The 21,299-nt window shown below is 45.0% G+C and overlaps 1 protein-coding gene across 9 annotated transcripts in view; it reads right to left on the bottom strand.

Annotated features, from left to right (window-relative positions):
• zdhhc21 (zDHHC palmitoyltransferase 21) overlaps nt 1-13,263 on the bottom strand; it is a 50,894-nt gene extending 37,631 nt beyond the window's left edge. For 2 of the 9 annotated variants that reach the window (XM_078395642.1, XM_078395645.1), the window contains exons 1-2: nt 5,220-5,348; nt 2,648-2,863 (exon numbers count right to left, since the gene is read on the bottom strand). In XM_078395642.1, coding sequence (XP_078251768.1) covers nt 2,648-2,863; nt 5,220-5,277 — 274 coding nt within the window. In that variant the 5' untranslated portion in view covers nt 5,278-5,348. Of the gene's footprint in view, nt 1-2,647; nt 2,864-2,977; nt 3,019-5,219; nt 5,539-11,971 lie in introns of those variants that run through there. The other 7 variants (XM_078395649.1, XM_078395647.1, XM_078395654.1 and 4 more) reach the window with 7 other exon arrangements.
• Between the last annotated feature and the right edge of the window lie 8,036 nt (nt 13,264-21,299).

The raw sequence follows: 21,299 nt of genomic DNA, 5'->3' as shown, positions 1-21,299 counted from the left end.
TGTAGAAAAATAAAAACCCTCATGTCCGATATTCTTGGTAAAATTTCATCAGTGCTACAAAATGTTCAGAATTCATGCACTTCCAAACAGATCCAACACGGGACCAATCTGAATGGAGAAGTCTCCTCAACATTTTGCATTGCATATCATGTATTGCCAACCCGCGTACACGACAACAAATGTCCAGTTATGTTCCAACACAAGACCCCTCTTTCCAATGTTCCCCTATCCTGGTGCGCACTTATATCTACTATCCCACCCCTCTTCCCCCTTTTCTCCCTTCCCCTTATAACCCTCCCATTGACTTTTCATTCCACTCCCCTTTTCTCATTTTCTGACACTCTTTTAGATAATAGACAATAGGTGCAGGAGTAGGCAATTCGGCCCTTCGAGCCAGCACCGCCATTCAATGGGGGCCGGAGAACCTAGGGTGATGGAGGAACTGAAGGAAATCCACATTAGGCAGGAAATGGTTTTGGGTAGACTGATGGGACTGAAGGCTGATAAATCCCCAGGGCCTGATGGTCTGCATCCCAGGGTACTTAAGGAGGTGGCTCTAGAAATAGTGGAAGCATTGGAGATCATTTTTCAATGTTCTACAGATTCAGGATCAGTTCCTGTGGATTGGAGGATAGCAAATGTTATCCCACTTTTTAAGAAAGGAGGGAAAGAGAAAACAGGTATTAAATAGACCAGTTAGTCTGACATCAGTGGTGGGGAAGATGCTGGAGTCAATTATAAAAGACGAAATTGCTGAGCATTTGGATAGCAGTAACGGGATCATTCCGAGTCAGCATGGATTTACGAAGGGGAAATCATGCTTGACAAATCTACTGGAATTTTTTGAGGATGTAACTAGGAAAATTGACAGGGGAGAGTCAGTGGATGTGGTGTACCTCGACTTTCAGAAAGCCTTCGACAAGGTCCCACATAGGAGATTAGTGGGCAAAATTAGGGCACATGGTATTGGGGGTAGGGTACTGACATGGATAGAAAATTGGTTGACAGACAGAAAGCAAAGAGTGGGGATAAATGGGGCCCTTTCGGAATGGCAGGCAGTGACCAGTGGGGTACCGCAAGGTTCGGTGCTGGGACCCCAGCTATTTACGATATACATTAATGACTTAGACGAAGGGATTAAAAGTACCATTAGCAAATTTGCAGATGATACTAAGCTGGGGGGTAGTGTGAATTGTGAGGAAGATGCAATAAGGCTGCAGGGTGACTTGGACAGGTTGTGTGAGTGGGCGGATACATGGCAGATGCAGTTTAATGTAGATAAGTGTGAGGTTATTCACTTTGGAAGTAAGAATAGAAAGGCAGATTATTATCTGAATGGTGTCAAGTTAGGAGGAGGGGGAGTTCAACGAGATCTGGGTGTCCTAGTGCATCAGTCAATGAAAGGAAGCATGCAGGTACAGCAGGCAGTGAAGAAAGCCAATGGAATGTTGGCCTTCGTAACAAGAGGAGTTGAGTATAGGAGCAAAGAGGTCCTTCTACAGTTGTACCGGGCCCTGGTGAGACCGCACCTGGAGTACTGTGTGCAGTTTTGGTCTCCAAATTTGAGGAAGGATATTCTTGCTATGGAGGGCGTGCAGCGTAGGTTCACTAGGTTAATTCCCGGAATGGCGAGACTGTCGTATGTTGAAAGGCTGGAGCGATTGGGCTTGTATACACTGGAATTTAGAAGGATGAGGGGGGATCTTATTAAAACATATAAGATAATTAGGGGATTGGACACATTAGAGGCAGGAAACATGTTCCCAATGTTGGGGGAGTCCAAAACAAGGGGCCACAGTTTAAGAATAAGGGGTAGGCCATTTAGAACGGAGATGAGGAAGAACTTTTTCAGTCAGAGAGTGGTGAAGGTGTGGAATTCTCTGCCTCAGAAGGCAGTGGAGGCCAGTTCGTTGGATGCTTTCAAGAGAGAGCTGGATAGAGCTCTTAAGGATAGCGGAGTGAGGGGGTATGGGGAGAAGGCAGGAACAGGGTACTGATTGAGAGTGATCAGCCATGATCGCATTGAATGGCGGTGCTGGCTCGAAGGGCTGAATGGCATACTCCTGCACCTATTGTCTATTGTCTATTGATCATGGCTGATCATTCTCAATCAGTACCTCGTTCCTGCCTTCTCCCCATACCCCCTGACTCCGCTATCCTTAAGACCTCTATCTAGCTCTCTCTTGAATGCATTCAGAGAATTGGCCTCCACTGCCTTCTGAGGCAGAGAATGCCACAGATTTACAACTCTCTGACTGAAAAAGTTTTTCCTCATCTCCGTTCTAAATGGCCTACCCCTTATTCTTAAACTGTGGCCCCTGGTTCTGGACTCCCCCAACATTGGAAACATGTTTCTTGCCTCTAACGTGTCCAACCCCTTAATAATCTTATATGTTGTTTGTCTGTTTTAACTCTCGCCTTTGTCCACCCATCACCCAATCAAACTCTCCACACCTGCACCTGTATCCACCAATCACTCGCCAGGCTCTGTCCCACCCCGACTTCTTTTTCATTTTATCCTCCTGAATAAAATCAGTCTAAAGGAGGATCCCAACCCAAAATGTCGCCTGCTAATTCCTCCAGAGACGCTTCCTGACTTGCTGAGTTACTCCAGCAGTTTGTGCTCACTCAAAGCATTGCTACTTACCGACTATTACAGCAGCTGAGACATGTTCTTCTTCATAGTGAGGGTAGAGTATAAGTTTGGGGATGCAGTATGTATTGTATAGCCAAATGAAGGTGATTATACCGACACAGGACCAGCCTTGAGGATCGTAGACAAAATGAAATCGAAGACCCATCACAAAAACGTCGCCTTGTTGGTTGTCAGTTGGAATTTCATGATATGTGCCACACTTTGCTCCTGGTAAGAAAAGTTAAATAAGAAAAATCAAAGTTTTTCACTCAGTCTATATTAACATGGCCTGCTTTATTTGAACAAACATTCACATTATTCATTGTTGTATATCTCTCATACCTGCTCTTGACCTTCATTGCAGAAGGTCAAACTGCAGACATCTACCTCAAGAAGAAAAAGAAAACATGAATGATTCCCTGCACAACAGCTACATTCTTTAATAATTAGTCAGAACATTTCAGTACATTGTATAAAAGTATATTTTAGAAGCATTGTTAAGCTTGTCACACATTCATTGTTTATTACTGATTAAACTTTTATCATGCTTACTTTATAAGAAAAATAATATAATAGAAGTTTTGCAATTCAACAGATGATTTAATCAAATATCCCAAAGGAACATAGAGTACAGCACAGGAACAGGCCCTTCAGTCTACAATGCCCGTGCTGAACATCATGCCAAGGTAAACTATTGCCAGCCAATGATCCACATCCATCCATTCCCTGCATGTTCATGTGCCTGCCTAAAACCCTCTTAACATAGAAACATAGAAAATAGGTGTAGGAGTAGGCCATTCGGCCCTTCGAGCCTGCACCGCCATTCAATATGATCATGGCTGATCATCCATCTCAGTATCCCGTACCTGCCTTCTCTCCATACCCCCTGATCCCTTTAGCCACAAGGGCCACATCTAACTCCCTCTTAAATATAGCCAATGAACTGGCCTCAACTACCTTCTGTGGCAGAGAATTCCACAGATTCACCACTCTCTGTGTGAAAAAAAACTTTCACATCTCGGTCCTAAAAGACTTCCCCCTTATCCTTAAACTGTGACCTCTTGTTCTGGACTTCCCCAACATCAGGAACAATCTTCCTGCATCTAGCCTGTCCAACCCCTTAAGAATTTTGTAAGTTTCTATAAGATCCCCCCTCAATCTTCTAAATTCCAGCCAATTCTATCCAGTCTTTCCTCGTATGAAAGTCCTGCCATCCCAGGAATCAATCTGGTGAACCTTCTCTGTACTCCCTCGATGGCAAGAATGTCTTTCCTCAGATTAGGAGACCAAAACTGTACGTAATACTCCAGGTGTGGTCTCACCAATGTCCTGTACAACTGCAGCAGAACCTCCCTGCTCCTATACTCAAATTCCCTCGCTATGAATGCCAACATACCATTCGCTTTCTACACTGCCTGCTGCACCCGCATGCCTACTTTCAATGACTGGTGCACCACGACACCCAGGTCTCGCTGCATCTCCCCTTCTCCTAATCGGCCATTTCCTGTTCTTGCCACCAAAGTGGATAACACCACTATCGTACCTGTCTCCAGCACCATCCCTGGTAGCATATTTCAGGTACCCTTGCCTGAGGCATGGTGATGCAGCGATAACGTTTCTGCCTGACAGCGCTTGCTATGCCAAAGACCCGGGTTCGATCCCAGCTAAGGGTGCTGTCTGCACGGAGTTTGTGCGTTTGTCCCGTGACCACGTGGGTTTTCTCCGAGATCTTCGGTTTCCTCCCACACTCCAAAGACGTACAGGTTAATTTTCTTGGTTTAGATGTAAATTGTCCCTAGTTTGTGTGTCGTGTACGGGGATCGCTGGTCTGTGCGGACTCGGTGGACCGAAGGGCCTGTTTCCGCGCTGTATCTCTAAACTAAAAAACACCCACAACACTGTGTAAAAAACACCTGCCCTGCACATCTTCTTTAAACTTTGCCCCTTAAAGCTATGCCCCTCGTCTTTGACCTAAGATTGCATCAAACTGTGTCCATTATTTTGTGTCTCATCACATTCCCCTGTCCATTTTCCACACACTACAGTATTTCTGTTTCAAGTCATTCCCTTTTATCAGAATACTTGGAAACTGGCTCAAAATTTGATAGTACCCTTGAACAATAATAATCTTGGCTTGGAAAACAGATCAGGTAGAATCATTTCCAGTTCTACTAATATGAATTAACTCGGATTGCAATATCGGATCACACAATTGAGGCCATTGCACATTCCTTCTCAGACTGAGCAGCAGAGTAGTATGCACATGGAAACAAGCTAGATGGGAATGAAAAAAAATCAAAAAAACGCAGATGGTGAAATGTTGGAAACACTCAGTAGATCAGGCAGGATCGGTGGGAAGAGAAACAGATTACTCTCTACTAAATGTAGCATCTGAAAGAAGCTAAGCCAGTTCCCTGCAGAATGTGCAACCCTCACACAGACAGCACTAGCTGTTAGATTTGAACTTGGAGCTGTGCGGCAGCAATTCCATTGGCTGTGCCACAGTGCTGGCTGAATTAGATCCACAATTTGTGCAAAGCCTTGTGCAAGTCTGAAGATGGATACAAATGGCCCTTCAACATACCACATGTGGATTTCAGGCAGCTTGACAATGCTCCAAGAACCTCATTGTAAATGTCCATTACTCTTCGATTTTTTGGGCTGCTCCATCCAAACCCTCACCCGAGTCAGCTGAGGGAGAACTCATACCTCATCTCATTCACTTGGAAGTTAGTATTCAATCCATCCTTCATCAATGGACAAACTGCAGGCTAGTCATTCAGATCTTGCCTCTGATCCACATTCTACAGCAAGCAGAGAGGTGCCAAGCATGAGTGCCAGATCTATTGCAATAGCTTGGAGATCAGCAGCAAGGAAATCACAGAGTGGAAGTTCATGGTGATCTGAAAGCAAAAAGACACAAGTGTACAGGCAGAGTGAGAGTGGGACTGAGGGGAAAGTGGGTGGAAACGGAGAGTGGCAAGAGCAACAAAGGAGCTATATACTGACACCCTCTAAATAGGAGACAAGGAGTAGGTAGGTGAAGGTTTAGATTTAAGATAACATCATCTTTAAAAATATCAGGCAATGCTGTGGAAACTTCCCCAATCATGGCCAACACCCTCTTCTTCCTCATTAAAGACATGGAAAGGGTAATGCCTTCTGGCAGTCTATTGCAATAAGCGAGTTCAGTATTTCGACTGAGCATCATAGGTCGCAGGGGCTAAACATTCTCATATTTTCCAGTTTTGCTTCATAGAGGTAAGAAAATACTGCTTTAAAAAATATGAATAAGGTGTATTTATGGTTAATTTGTACAAGACTACGATGATTTTGTAGGTTTCATTGCTTTATGCTTCGGTGAGTGAGCGAGATCGTTACGATTTTCTTTTGCTGTTCATACAGCGATTAAACAGCTGCAGAGATCGACATCCAGCAGAGCGGTTTGTCTGATCAAACCCTCCCTATAATATCACCCGGTAGACACAAAATGCTGGAGTAACTTACCGAGACAGGCAGCATCTCTGGAGAGAAAGAATGGCCGACGTTTCAGATCGAGATCCTACAGGAAGGGTCTTGACCTGAAACGTCAGCCATTCCTTCTCTCCAGAGATGCTGCCTGTCCCGCTGAGTAACTCCAACATTTTGTGTCTATCTTCGGTGTAAACCAGTGTCCACAGCTCCTTCTAATACATTAAAAAATCCCCACGCTTGGTGCTTCATTGCAGGTTAGAGCTCCCTCCCACCCCAGGCAATGTCATTTGTGCCGCCTCCCAGAGCAGACATGGCCGCTGCACAAACTCGCCCTCATTCCACACAAACCTCGCTCCACTTCAGCCCTACGCTGCTCCCGGGGATGGCGGTGCCAGCAGCGGCTTTGTTCGCCAGCGCTGGCTCCCTGTAGCTGGTTGTCTGGGTCTTGTTCCCTCAATCACACCCCCAATGCGCGTTTCCGACAAGCTCAATCCTCACAGCCAGCGCTGCCATGAGAGTGGTCCCCGGGTCAGGCGGGCCTATACCTGTCGGGTGCCGCTCTGTCAGGTTACGGGTTTGGCAATCGGAAACAGGCAGCCTGTCCCGGTAAGTTACTCCAGCGTTTTGTGTCTACCGGGTGATATTATAGGGAGGGTTCGATCAGACAAACCGCTCCGCTGGATGCTGACCTCTGCAGACGGCTAATCGCTGCACAAACAGCAAAAGAAAATCGTAACAATCTCGCTCACTCACCGAAGCATAAAGCAATAAAACTTACAAAATCATCATAGTCTTGTACAAATTAACCATAAATACACCTAATCAATATTTTTTAAAGCAGCATTTTCGTACCTCTACGAAGCAAAACTGGAAAATACGGATGAAACCCGGGCCTTATACACGCAGCAGATCAGCCGGCGAGAATGTTTAGCCCCTGCGACCTATGACCGGTGCATGCTCAGTCAAAATACCGAACTCACTTATTGCAATGATTCTGCCACATTCGCTTCGACAAGGCAAGTGTGGATCTGAAAGACACTGTCTGCTGCAGTTACAGTGCCCTCCATAATGTTTGGGACAAAGACCCATCATTTATTTATTTGCCTCTGTACTTCACACTTTGATATTAGTAATAGAAAAAAAAATCACATGTGGTTAAAGTGCACATTGTCAGATTTTAATATAGGCCATTTTTATACATTTTGGTTTCACCATGTAGAAATTACAGCTGTGTTTATACATAGTCCCCCCATTTCAGGGCACCATAATGTTTGGGACACAGCAATGTCATGTAAATGAAAGTAGTCATGTTTAGTATTTTGTTGCAAATCCTTCACATGCAATGACTGCTTGAAGTCTGCGATTCATGAACATCACCAGTTGCTGGGTGTCTTCTCTGGTGATGCTCTGCCAGGCCTGTATTGCAGCCATCTTTAGCTTAAGCTTGTTTTGGGGGCTAGTCCCCTTCAGTTTTCTCTTCAGCATATATAAAAGGCATGCTCAATTGGGTTTAGCTCGGGTGTTTGATATGGCCACTCAAGAATTGACCATTTTTTAGTTTTGATAAACTCCTTTGTTGCTTTAGCAGTATGTTTGGGATCATTGTCTTGCTGTAGAATGAACCGCCGGCCAATGAGTTTTGCGGCATTTGTTTGAACTTGAGCAGATAGGATGTGTCTATACACTTCAGAATTCATATGCTAATACCATCAGCAGTTGTGTCATCAACGAAGTTAAGTGAGCCAGTACCTTCAGCAGCCATACATGGCCAGGCCATAACACCCCCACCACCGTGTTTCACAGATGAAGTGGTATGCTTTAGATCTTGGGCAGTTCCTTCTCTCCTCCATACATTGCTCTTGCCATCACTCTGAGATAAGTTACTCTTTGTCTCATCTGTCCACTTTTTCCAGAACTGTGGTTGCTCTTTTAAGTACTTCTTGGCAAACTGTAACCTGGCCATCCTATTTTTGTGACTAACCAGTGGTTTGCATCTTGCAGTGTAGCCTCTGTATTTCTGTTCATGAAGTCTTCTGCAGACAGTGGTCATTGACAAATCCACACCTGACTCCTGAAGAGTGTTTCTGATCTGTCGGACAGGTGTTTGGGGATTTTTCTTTATTATAGAGAGGAATCTTCTGTCATCAGCTGTGGAGGTTTTCCTTGGCCTGCCAGTCCCTTTGCGATTAGTAAGCTCAAAGCTCTTTTTCTTCTTAATGATGTTCCAAACATTTGATTTTGGTAAGCCTAAGCTTTGGCTGATGTCTCTAACAGTTTTATTCTTGTTTCTTGGTCTCATAATGGAATCTTTGACTTTCATGGCACAACTTTGGTCCTCATGTTGATAAACAGCAATAAAAGTTTTCAAAGGTGATGGAAAGACAAGGTGCTGAGAGCTCCCTTATACGTAAATTAAGGAGGCAATTAAACATACCTGAGCAATTACAAACACCTGTGAAGTCATGTGTCCCAAACATTATGGTGCCCTGAAAGTTCTTCAAGGATTGGACAGTCTAGATGCAGGAAAAATGTTCCCGATGTTGGGTGAGTCCAGAACCAGGGGTCACAGTTTAAGAATAAGAGGTAGGCCATTTAGGACTGAGATGAGAAAAAATGTCTTCACCCAGAAAGTTACGAATCTGTGGAATTCTCTGCCACAGAAGGCAGTGGAGACCAATTCACTGGATGTTTTCAAGAGAGAGTTATATTTGGCTAAAGGGATATGGGAAAAAAAGCAGGAATAGGTGATCAGCCATGATCATATTGAATGGTGGTGCTGGCTCGAAGGGCCGAATGGCCTACTCCTGCACCTATGTTTCTATGTTTCTATGAAATGGAGGGACCATGTATAAACACAGCTGTACTTTCTACATGGCAAAACCAAAATGTATAAAAATACCCTTTAATAAAATCTGACAATGTGCACTTTAACCACATGTGATTTTTTTCTATTACAAATCTCAAATTGTGGAGTACGGAGGCAAATAAATAAATTATGGGTCTTTGTCCCAAACATTATGGAGCGCACTGTATACAGCAAGGAAAATGGATGTGGTGTAGTGCATTTACCTCTGGATCCCCAATCCAAACCTCTGCCTATCCCACGCATTCTTGAGTGGGGATGGGGTCAGGAAGAGTAAGATAACCCCGCCCTCCCTTAGTTATTTCAAGCTTGGACTCAGTATCATTTAAGGTTAAATAGAAAAAGGAAATTCCTGAAACAAAGAAACTGCTTTTCTATTTCTGTGTACGAGAAGCATTAATGCATTAATAATTAAACACAAGGTATTTCTGCCCACAGCTAGCAATAGAGGTTCACCAAGACACAGCCCAAATTGGAATGTATTGGCTATAAGAAGAGGTTGAGGGGAGACTTGATAGAACTATATAAGATTGTGAGAGGGATAAAGCGAGTAGACAGATATTCAGAGTTAGATAGTCAGAGTCCCCCCCCCCCCCCCCTAACCAAGATGGAAATAGCAAATACTATTGGGCATATGTTTAAGATGAGGGGGAGGAAGATTAAAGATGTACAAGGACATGTTTTATATGTGCCTGGGTGGAGGAGGTTGGAGAAACAAATAAGATAGCAACATTTACGAGACTGTTAAACTGGCACATTAACAGGCAGGATACAGAGATGCGTGGACCACGTGCAGATAGATAAAATGAGCTCGATTCGTGCCATCATCAGTGCAGCCTTGGTGGGCTGAGCATCCTGGTGCTATTCTATATTGTTTTGTGGTCTATATATGCAGAAGTGAAAGTAGATGAATAACAAAAGTAGGCTTTAGCCATTTTTAAATTAAAATCTACACCCATTATGCACATAAAAAGTTGCCACATTTATGCCATGCTATTGCTAACCAGGGAGTCTGAGCCAATGATTGGTGTAACCCGAAGTCCATAACAAATACACTATGGATAACCACATTCAAGCTTGAGTTTGTGACTGGATTAATTGGAGGATTTAAAATCTCCACTCGGCATATTTTTTGCGTCATTTGACTTGTGTTATGCTCATTTGTAACTAATACAAGAGTGCAGTTGCGAAAGAGACAAAAGTTCAAACTGGGGAACACAAAGAATGCAACAGAAGTGAAACTCAAAGATTTGCAAATGGAAAAGTGTCGTACAGGAAACTGGTTGCAACTGCAAAACCACTGATGCATGATACCAAATGGGAGTGTCTCACAGGCGACCAACCCAGTAGATGCTTTGTTTTTGTCAGGGGTTAGGTACTGACGAAAAATGAGGGCTCACGTCTGTTGCCAGATTATGATCAAAAATAATAAATTAGATATGATCAAATATGATACAGTAAAAGCTGTTACTAATCAAACTCACACAAGTCACAGTGGCGCAATGATAGAGCCGCTGTCTCACAGCACCAGCGATGCAGGTTTGATCCTGACTTGGGTACAAACTGTGAGGACATACTGCGACTTCCACATTCTCCCTGTGAGCACGTGGGTTCACTCTGGGCGCTCTGGTTTCATCATTTAATTGGAGCAGAATTAGGATATTTGGCCCATCATGTCTACCCGCCATTCAATCACGGTTGATCTATCTTCCCCTCTCAACCCCATTCTCCTGCCTTCTCTCCTTAACCCCTGACACCCTTAGAAACATAGAAAATAGGTGCAGGAGTAGGCCATTCGGCCCTTCGAGCCTGCACCGCCATTCAATATGATCATGGCTGATCATCCAACTCAATATCGTGTACCTGCCTTCTCTCCATACCCCTGATCCCTTTAGCCACAAGAACCATATCTAACTCCCTCTTAAATATAGCCAATGAACTGGCCTCAACTACCTTCTGTGGCAGAGAATTCCACAGATTCACCACTCTGTGTGAAAATAAACATTCTCATCTCGGTCCTAAAAGACTTCCCCCTTATCCTTAAACTGTGACCCCTTATTCTGGACTTCCCCAACATCGGGAACAATCTTCCCGCATCTAGCCTGTCCAACCCCTTAAGAATTTTGTAAGTTTCTATAAGATCCCCCCTCAATCTTCTAAATTCCAGCGAGTACAAGCCGAGTCTATCCGGTCTTTCTTCATATGAAAGTCCTGTCATCCCAGGAATCAATCTGGTGAACCTTCTCTGTACTGCCTCTATGGCAAGAATGTCTTTCCTCAGATTAGGAGACCAAAACTGTACGCAATACTCCAGGTGTGGTCTCACCAATGCCCATGTACAACTGCAGCAGAACCTCCCTGCTCCTATACTCAAATCCCCTCGCTATGAATGCCAACAAACCATTCGCTTTCTTCACTGCCTGCTGCACCCGCATGCCTACTTTCAATGACTGTAATTGAAACAGTAAACAACCCTTACTAATCAATAATCTAGCAATCGCCGCCTTACAAACATCCATTGACCACCCTCTGACTAAAGAAATTCTTCCTCATCGCCTTTCTAAAGGTACATTCTGAGGTGGTGTCCTCTAGTGCTAGACTCTCCTATTGGTGGAAACAACCTCCCCACATCCACTCTATCCAGGCCTTTCACTATTCGGTAAGTTTCAATGAGGTCTCCCCTCATCCTTCTAAACTCCAGCGCCGTCAAACGCTCATCCAAACAACTTAATTGATTGGCAGAGCAGACCCGAGTAGCAGAAATATTCTTTTAAAACATCGTGCAGTTAAGTCAAAATCCAAATTTCTGTGCCAATGCATGGCGGCTGGCAGCTGAAAACTGCCTTTGGAGCTTTATTGTCAGGTTGCTTGGAAAACAACACGAAGCTAAAGAGCAACTTAAATGTTGCCATGGCAGCGTTCACACTAAATTCACGCCTTGTTTTCCGCTCTAGATAGAGGCACGCACATACAGTTTACCGATATGGAACATGCTCTACCTTCTGCTGGAGGAGAGCAGGGAGAAGAAGGAATGACTGGGGTGGAACAAGTAGATACAAGGAGCTGCAGGTGCTGGTTAATGCACAAAAGGACACAAAGTGCTGGAGTAACGCAACGGGTCAAGCAACATCATTGGAGAACAAGGATAAGTGATGTTTCAGGTTGAGACCTTTCGTCAGACTGGGCCAAGTCTTTGATTATGTTGGCCACTCGGACGAGGCATTAAGAAGCGCACTTGCTTGTGGATGAAATAACTGCGACTTGGGAGAGGATTCTCCATCCTCAGTCCCCTTACTGTTCAACCAATCCTCAACCAATCCTCGGTACAAACGTGTCAACGACTTTGGGAAGCAACGCAATGATATTCGAAAGAATCATCCGGCTTCCCTCTTTCGGGCGTTTGTATTAGGAAGCAGGAGAGTCCCACACAGCTATCCGCATCTACTCCCCATCCTCTCGGAAACTTGTCCATAACCAGCTCTTGTTGTGAGCAATCCTTTCTCGTCTTTAGTGAGGGACTGACTCCGGAGGCGAGCTCTCAGGAACTTAATCCAAGGCAATATCCTATCCGCCCCGTTTAGTAAAACGTGTTCAATTGATTTTCAGTCGTATGTAGAAACGTCCTTGGTTAAAATAAAAAAAGCACACTGTATCCCGTGAAAAGCAATTACTGAAAATTAAATTCCGAATTATTTGCCGAACGAAAACGACTTTCGACATTCACTGTTTGGTTCTGCTCGGTTGCAGCCCGACCAGCTGAGTATTTGCACTATGATGATCTTCCCGTGTTCAGTCACAAAATGCTGGAGTAACTCAGCGGGTCAGGCAGCATCTCGGGAGAGAAGGAATGGGTGACGTTTGGGGTCGAGACCCTTCTCCAGACCCTTTACAGCGCCAAGGGAAAGTGCGCTCAACCATTTAACAAAAAAAAACATATCGCCATGAAAATTGGAAACTGCTCGTATTGGCGCTCGCAGCAACTGTACCTCTGTAAGATTTCCTGTCTGCGTGTGTCAGGGTTGTCGGTGAAGCGACTGATCGGTTCGGCGGCTCCGCTTGCAGTGCGTTGAGTGACAGCTTGCTCCCGGGGTCGCGTTCCACCTCCCCGCTCCCCACTCCCCGCCCGCCAGCGCTCACACAAGCGCGGCACACACTTGCTCTCTCTGTGTCTCTGTATGGCTGCCGTGGAGACAAGCGGCGATTCCCCACTTCCTGCTCACCGCTGCTCACTGGCCCCGACCAAGAAACCGACAGGAAGAAGCGCGAATGCTGCCTTTCCCCGCACCCCCGACGTCTGCCAATCCTGCTAATTGGAGACTTGACACCAACCCCATCATCAAATGTTTTACATTGGTTATGCAAGCAACGAATTTCACTGTGCCTCGTCACATGTGACAATAAAGTAATCCATTCCATTCCATTCACCGAAGAAAAAAATTCCGATATTAGTCATCTGGTGTGGCAGAGATGCATTGTTATTTCAAAAACATGTTTTTTAATCGTAATGAAAATGTATACCAAACCAAAAATTAGTGCAAAACGAATCAAAACCCATGCAAATAAAGGCAAATATTGTTCCGCCCTGTAGGTAATCACATGCATGTTCATTGCACGCAAACAAAACCTACGTGACTGAACGAACACAAAACAAGGTGGAGCCGTGGTAGGGGGAGGTGTTTGCCTTACCTTTCAGGTTTCCCTAATATTTCCCGAGCTTTTAAAAATAATTACAATTACAATCCTTGTTCAGGATTATAAATTAGCTCACCTTTAGACTTGTGGGGTGGGGAGCTTGTGTGTTACATTCTGCAAAATGTGTTGAAAGCGAACGGCACTGCAGTTTCTATTTCTGATTATTTTGATTCTATTCATTTCTTTTAAAAAAACATTAAATTCTTTAAATATTGTTGCACAAGATATTGGTGTTTTTAAAAATAGCTTTCCTCGGAGATTAAATATCGGGGGAAAAAGAACATATTGGCGATTTGAAACCACCTGCTTCATTGTTGGGATGTAAGACATCCGTACAATATGTTAAAGGACATTTGACTATCTTCCTCCGCGATGGCACTTGCAGTTCAACGATTGGTGAAATCTAGACCACACAAATAGGTTAGCAATTCAAGTCTAACCTGTACTACATGTATTGTTCATTGCCTGCATAGCTATCCGGGAGACACAAAAGACTACAGAGGTCGTTTGACACTTCCGCACTTCTCACATAACTTAAAGAGACCACGTGTAGTGGTGGCATTGCAAATGGCAAAGACACATATTTCTTAAGGTCGCCGCGTGAGTTGTGAAGCAGGTGCAGGGAGACTTCAAATGTGATATAGCCAAATCAAGTGATATGAGCAAGAAACAAAAGGCTTGATGAACTCAGCAGGTCTGACAGCATCTACGGAGTGAATGGACAGGCTCGGCAGGTCTGACAGCATCTACGGAGTGAATGGACAGGCGGCGGGTTGGAGCCCTTCTTCACACTGAAGGATCACGATCCGAAAAACGTCGTCTGTCCATTTCCTCCACAGATTTTTTTAAACTTTTCAAAAATAATGAAAAGTAGATACAACACAAAAACCATGCAAAACTCTTAACAATTTCTTAGTATGTTTCTACGTGTAATAATGCTAGTATTGTACTCAGTAATATTAGCACCTTTCTCCTTGCAGATAGCACCAATGTGGCCCCTGGGGCGATGTTCATTCCCTTGTTTGAGGGGGTGCATCCCTCAAGCATATTGAAGGAAGGACAGGTTTGGAGGGATATGGACGAAATGCTGACAGGTAGGACTATTGTAGATGGGACATGTGGGCCAGCGTGGGCAAGTTGGGCCAAAGGGCCTGTTTCCACACTATCACTATATGACTTAGCACCATTCAGCTGGGCATTGGCGCATCACACATCCTTCATGGACAAGCATGGAACATCCTACAGGCACTGTGGAACAAGGACTTGATGGATTGATGTGGTTCCATGAGCAGACTGCCCAGTTCATCTGGAAAAATGCCTTATGGGTTTGATGAGAGGGTTTGTAGAAAGATGCAAGCGTCCTTGTCACGGTATATCCCATTCAACTGTGCAATAGAGGACATCAATTTGGTGAAAGATGCTCTTTGGTCTGCCCGAAACTCATTGGTTTTCCTACACAGCAAGATGACCTTAAGGGAATGTTGCCGACTCACCCATTCCAAACTGCAGGAGTATATGCTGAGGGACGCTCTCAAGGCTCAGTGCAAAGGCAACGCAAAAGCCTGGTGGGGACAGGCCTCAGTATAGGGTCTTCCACTGTTGGACATTGCGGGGCTGAATTATACAATTCAATACAGTACAATACAATATATCTTTATTGTCATTGTACCCAGGGGTACAACGAGATTGGGAATGCGCCTCCCATACGATGCAATAATTTAATTAATTTAGACAACAGCAACCCAACGAAACAATTGTAACAGTTTTAGACAGGATAAAGTGCAAGTTGATCTGTGCCGGATCACTATGCGTTGTGACCATCTGGCTCAGCAGGACCGGTTCATAGCAGGTATGGCCCTGGGGATTAAGCTGTTCCTGAGCCTGGAGGTGCGGGCGTAGAAGGCCTTGTATCGTCTGCCCGGTGGAAGGAGTTCGAACAGACTGTTGCAGGGGTGTGAAGAGTCTTTGTGGATGCTGGTGGCTTTTCTTAGGCATCGTGTGTTGTGGATATCCTCCAAGTCTGGTAGCTGTGTTCCGATGGCCCTCTGAGCTCAATGGACTACCCGCTGTAGAGCTTTCCTTTCTGCCTCCGTGCAGCTGAGGTACCACACAGGGATGCCATGCGTTAGGATGCTCTCTATGGTGCAGCGGTAGAAGGTCATCAGCAGCTGTTGGGGTAGACCAGACTTTTTCAGTGTTCTTAGGTAGAACAGTCTTTGCTGTGCCTTCTTGACCAGCGCAGCAGTGTTATTGGACCATGTTAGGTCCTCCGAAATGTGAGTGCCCAGAAACTTGAAGCTGGACACATTTATTACAAATGTATTAAAAAAGAAAATAATTAATGCATGGGGAAGGAGATGTTGAAATAACAGGTCAAAATCATAAGTTGGGACTGAAAATGGGGAAGGAATTCCTGATGCAGGGTTTCTCGTTGATTCATCAACAATTAGTTTCTCCACGCAGATGCTGGGTGGCACAGTGGCGCAGTGATAGCATTGCTGTCTTATGCCTAGAGACCTGGGTTCGATCCTGACTATGGGTGTTGGCTGTACCCTGAGTTTGTATGTTCTTCCTGTGACCAACTGGGTTTCCTCCTACACTCCAAAGATGTACAGGTTTGTAAGTTAATTGGTTTGGGTAAAATTGTAAATAGCCCCTAGTGTGTAAGATAGTGCTAGTGTACGGGGTTGTACGGGGTTGTATACTGGTTGTCACGAACTTGGTGGGCCGAAGGGCCTGTCCACATTGTACCTCCAAAGTCTAAAGACTAAAGATGCTGCTCAACCCACAAAGTTCCTCCAGCAAATCATTTGTTGTTCGACTGATATCTGGAATGGATGCAGATACAAAACAGCATGTGTTACTAGGACAGTCAATAGAACTCTCTCATCTGGTACCCTTGAGGTCTGACAAATGCTGGACCACAGAGAATCTGGAGCACAGAAATTGCCCTTGATCATCTTCCTCTGAGCTGGAGAACTATTTTTAAGTGTAGCCAACCCCTGGATCACATACGGGTTCTGAGAAATGTCCATAACCTTAAATTTCTATGTGATAAATGCTGTTGGCTGAGATGGACCAAATGCGGGCAGGTGGGACTAGTGCAGCTGGGACATGTTGGCTGGTGTGGGCAAGTTAGGCCGAAGGGCCTGTTTTCACACTGTATCACCCGATTACTCTATGACTATGCCAAAAATTGCACTTGTAGGTTAATTAGCTACAGATTGGTACAGATCTGAGTTCATTTTAGCTCTTAGTTAGATCTTAGTTAGAATTAGCTAATTAGTACAGACTTGCACCACAGATTCAAAACACAGGGGTTGCCAGAACACAGAATGCCAGTCGAGAGAGTGATCAACCTGTTGCAGTAGTCATGTCTGGCCTGTGTACATGCATTATCCGTCACTGCTGTAAGAGGCCTTTCCCCACCCTGGAGAGGTGCTTGCTGGTTGCAGATTCCAAATCTTCAGGAGAGAAATCTAGGACAAGGCTGCAGCGGTAGAGTTGCTGCTTTACAGCGAATGCAGCGCCGGAGACTCAGGTTCGATCCTGACTACGGGTGCTGCACTGTAAGGAGTTTGTACGTTCTCCCCGTGACCTGCGTGGGTTTTCTCCGAGATCTTCGGTTTCCTCCCACACTCCAAAGACGTACAGGTATGTAGGTTAATTGGCTGGGTAAATGTAAAAATTGTCCCTAGTGGGTGTAGGATAGTGTTAATGTACGGGGATCACTGGGCGGCACGGACTTGGTGGGCCGAAAAGGCCTGTTTCCGGCTGTATATATATGATATGATATGATATGATAAAGGAATGCCCTCCCCAAGGTTGTTAAGGTAAGAATATTGGTATCTTCTTCTCATGTTATACCTCCACAACTTTCAGCCAACTTACTGGGAGTACACAGCTCTCACCCTTCCATATATTTCTTTTCCATTCCTGGACACCTTCACTTTCTCTGATTCATGTACTCGCTATGCTTGCAACCATCTTTACTTTATTGGCTTAGGCTTGCAGATATCACAGGTAAAGCCAGCATTTATTGTCTACCCTAATTGCCCTTGAGAAGGCAGATGTAAACCACCCCTTCTCATTGTTACAGTCCATCTAGTGAAGGCACTACTGTGCTATTGAGAAGGTGATTTGGGGTTTAAACTATTGGGGATGAAGGACAGGTAAAATATGTGCATGAGTATGGAGAGTGTATAATTTGGATGGAAACCCTCAGGTATTGGAATCTTCATATACTCGCTGCCTTTGTGCTTCTTTGTAGTAAAGGTTGTGGCTTTGGGAGGTACAGATCATTCAATGCTATGATTGGAAGAGGCATTTAACAGAGCAGATTGTTCGCTGCTAAAGTACATTCTTGCTTTCACCTCTTGGATGGAAACCACACTATATGGAAGTCCCTGTAGCAGTTAACTGGAGTATCTGCATCTGAAGAAGTATCCCGACCTGAAACGTTGCCTATCCAAGTTCTCCAGAGACGTTGTCTGATGCATCCGAGTTGCCTACATGTCCATCTTTCTCAGTCTTTGACACGAGAAGCTTGCAAGACCTGGCAATTTCTTGCAACTTTTACTTGCAGGGGAAATAGAATTGTGATTTTCCATGCATTGTAACAAAACATGTGGTGTACATGTGTCTTTATTTGATAGCAGGACTGGAACAGCTTCCATTTGCCAGCGTGAGTTACCCCAGACTGCAGCCTCTCATGTCAACATCCTGCCATCCATAAGGGGGCATTAAATTGGACATCAGGTTGGACATCTGAATGGAAGCAAAAATGAAGCTGTCCAGAAACAGAACTGTGAAACTGAGCTGAACTTGTGTCACAACTGGAGGTTATTGGAAGATTTGCAAGAAACAAACAGCAGAATAGTTTCTCTACAGGTCATAATCTAGACATGTTTAGTGATGTATACCATGAAGGTATGGTATTAAAATCTCATTTAGGCGCACAGATTACCAGAGTATTTCACAGAGGAGCTACATCATAAGGACATCACATCGGTGAATGATTCCACTTGAAGGGATGAAAGCAGCTACAAACAGTGCAACCAAAGCAACCACTTTTTCACTACTAGCAACTTTGGGATTTCAGTTTTAAATAGGGCATGTACAAATTTAGCTCTTAGGGCTAAAGGAATCAAGGGATATGGGGAAAAAGCAGGAACAGAGTACTGATTTTGGATGTTCAGCCATGATCATATTGAATGGCGGTGCTGGATCGAAGGGTCAAATGGCCTACACCTGCACCTATTTTCTATGTTTCAATGTCTGTCGACTACACAGTATTGAAAGCCAAGAGTCTCACTTTCATTACAAACACCGGATCGGAGACATTCTTACCGAATTTCTCCTCTGGTTCTTTTGCATAATCACCTACGTAAAATCATCCATGAATCTGCACAATCAGACATTTCAGAAGATAATTGCTTTTTTTGCAGAAAAGAAATCCCTTGATATATTTAGAAAGAGGTTAGCACAGCTTTAGAACTGAATAGAATAGTTATAGAATAGTTCCTTTATTGTCATTGTAACATGAACCATGTACAACGAAATTGTAAAATGTCAGCCAGTCAGTGCACCATTCAAACATTTCTAAAAGCTAACGATACATACAAGGTAAAATATTTTAAAAAAGATAAACAACTAAAATAAATATCATGAAAATAGCACGCATAAACACCCAACCCTACATCCTTCTGTCGATTTCACAGTCTCTTATTATGTATCGCCCCTGCGTTCCTTGGCGGCTACATTTAGTGCCTTTATAGCAGTGGGGTAAAAACTATTTTTAAGTCTGTTTGTCCTTGTCCTTGTAGATCTGTACCGTCTGCCTGACGGTAACAGTTCAAACAGGGAGTGTCCGGGGTGGGAAATGTCCTTTATAATACTCTGGGATTTTTTGATGCAGCGGGAACTGTGTAAGTCCTCCAAGGTAAGTAGAGGGCAGCCGACAATCCTCTGGGCGTTGTCAATGGCCCTCTGGAGCGCTTTCCTCTGAGCCGCTGTGCAGCTGGCGTACCATACGCATACACAGTATGTTAGGATGCTCTCAATGTAGCACCGATAAAAGGACAACAGCAGTCTCTGAGTGATGTTATTCTTCCTGAGCACCCTCAGGAAGTGCAGTCTCTGCTGGACCTTTTTCAGCAGCGCAGAGGTGTTCACGCTCCACGTCAGGTCCTCCTCAATATGGATTCCCAGGAAGCGGAAATCCGCCACCCTCTCCACACAGTCCCCTCTGATAGTTAATGGTACCATGTCCGTTTTATTCTTTCTGAAGTCTATTATTATTTCCTTTGTCTTTAAGGTGTTGAGGAGCAGGTTATTTTCTCCACACCACACTGTCAGCTGCTCCGCCTCATCCCGGTAGGCGTACTCGTCCCCTCCGGTGATGAGTCCCACCACCGTAGTGTCATCCGCAAATTTGACAATGGTGTTGCTGTGGTGGGCGGGGGTGCAGTCATGTGTATAGATGGTGTAGAGCAGGGGGCTCAGCACGCAGCCCTGTGGAGAGCCGGTACTGAGGCTGAGGGCCGTGGATGTGTGATGGCCCACTCTGACTCTCTGGCTGCGAGCTGACAGGAAGCTATTTATCCACATGCAGGTGGAGTGTGGAAGTCCCAAGTCCCCCAGTTTGTCCACCAGTTTATGGGGAAGGATGGTATTAAAGGCAGAGCTGTAGTCCACAAAGAGCATCCGCACGTAGCTCCCCGGCTGCTCCAGGTGGAACAGTGCAGCATGGAGGGCTGTGGCTATAGCGTCCTCTGTGGATCTATTCGCTCTGTACGCAAACTGGTGGGGGTCAAAGCTTCGGGGCAGGAGTGATGTGATATGACCCCGGACCAGTTTTTCAAAACACTTCATCACCACTGGTGTGAGTGCGACTGGCCGGTAGTCGTTGAGGCTGGAAATGTGGGGTTTTTTGGGCAAGGGGACTATGATTGCGGACTTCAGACAGGATGGAACAGTGGACTGGGCCAGAGACTGGTTGAAAATCCTCGTACAGACTCCAGCCAGCTGGTCAGCGCAGTCCTTCAGCACGCGTCCAGAGACGCCGTCGGGTCCAGTAGCCTTCCTTGGATTGATGGCCCGCAGCGTGCGCCTCACCTCATGCTCCTCTATCTTGAGGGTTAGGCTGCTGTGGACCATGTGGTGTGATATGGCTGTCTCGGGTGGCTCCACTTCAAAGCGAGCAAAGAAGAGGTTCAGCTCCTCTGCCAACGAGGCGTCACCTTCAGCAGCTCCAAGGTTGGTCTTATAGTTGGTTAGATACTGGATCCCCTGCCACACCTGCCTGCTGTTGTTACTGTCCAGGTGGTCCTCTATCTTCCTCCTGTAGTCTAATTTGGCCTCTCTGATGCCTCTCTTCAGGTTAGCTCGGGCCATGCTGTATAAAGCCCTATCGCCAGACCTAAAAGCAGTGTTCCTCTCTTTTAACAGCCGCTGGACCTCCCGGGTCATCCAGGGCTTCTGGTTGGGGTAGACCCGGATGCGTTTGTCCACTGTGACAGTGTCCATGCAGTTTTTAATGTAACATAGTACACTGTCTGTGAACACCTCCAGGTCCCGGTGTTCAAACACATCCCAGTTGGTCCTCTTTATATTTAGAAAGAGGTTAGCACAGCT

The sequence above is a fragment of the Rhinoraja longicauda genome, chromosome 3, assembly GCF_053455715.1.
Source record: "Rhinoraja longicauda isolate Sanriku21f chromosome 3, sRhiLon1.1, whole genome shotgun sequence".
Classification (NCBI taxonomy): Eukaryota; Metazoa; Chordata; class Chondrichthyes; order Rajiformes; family Arhynchobatidae; genus Rhinoraja; species Rhinoraja longicauda.
Note: the sequence above shows the minus strand (reverse complement) of the source record. Positions and strands in the feature narration are given on the sequence as shown.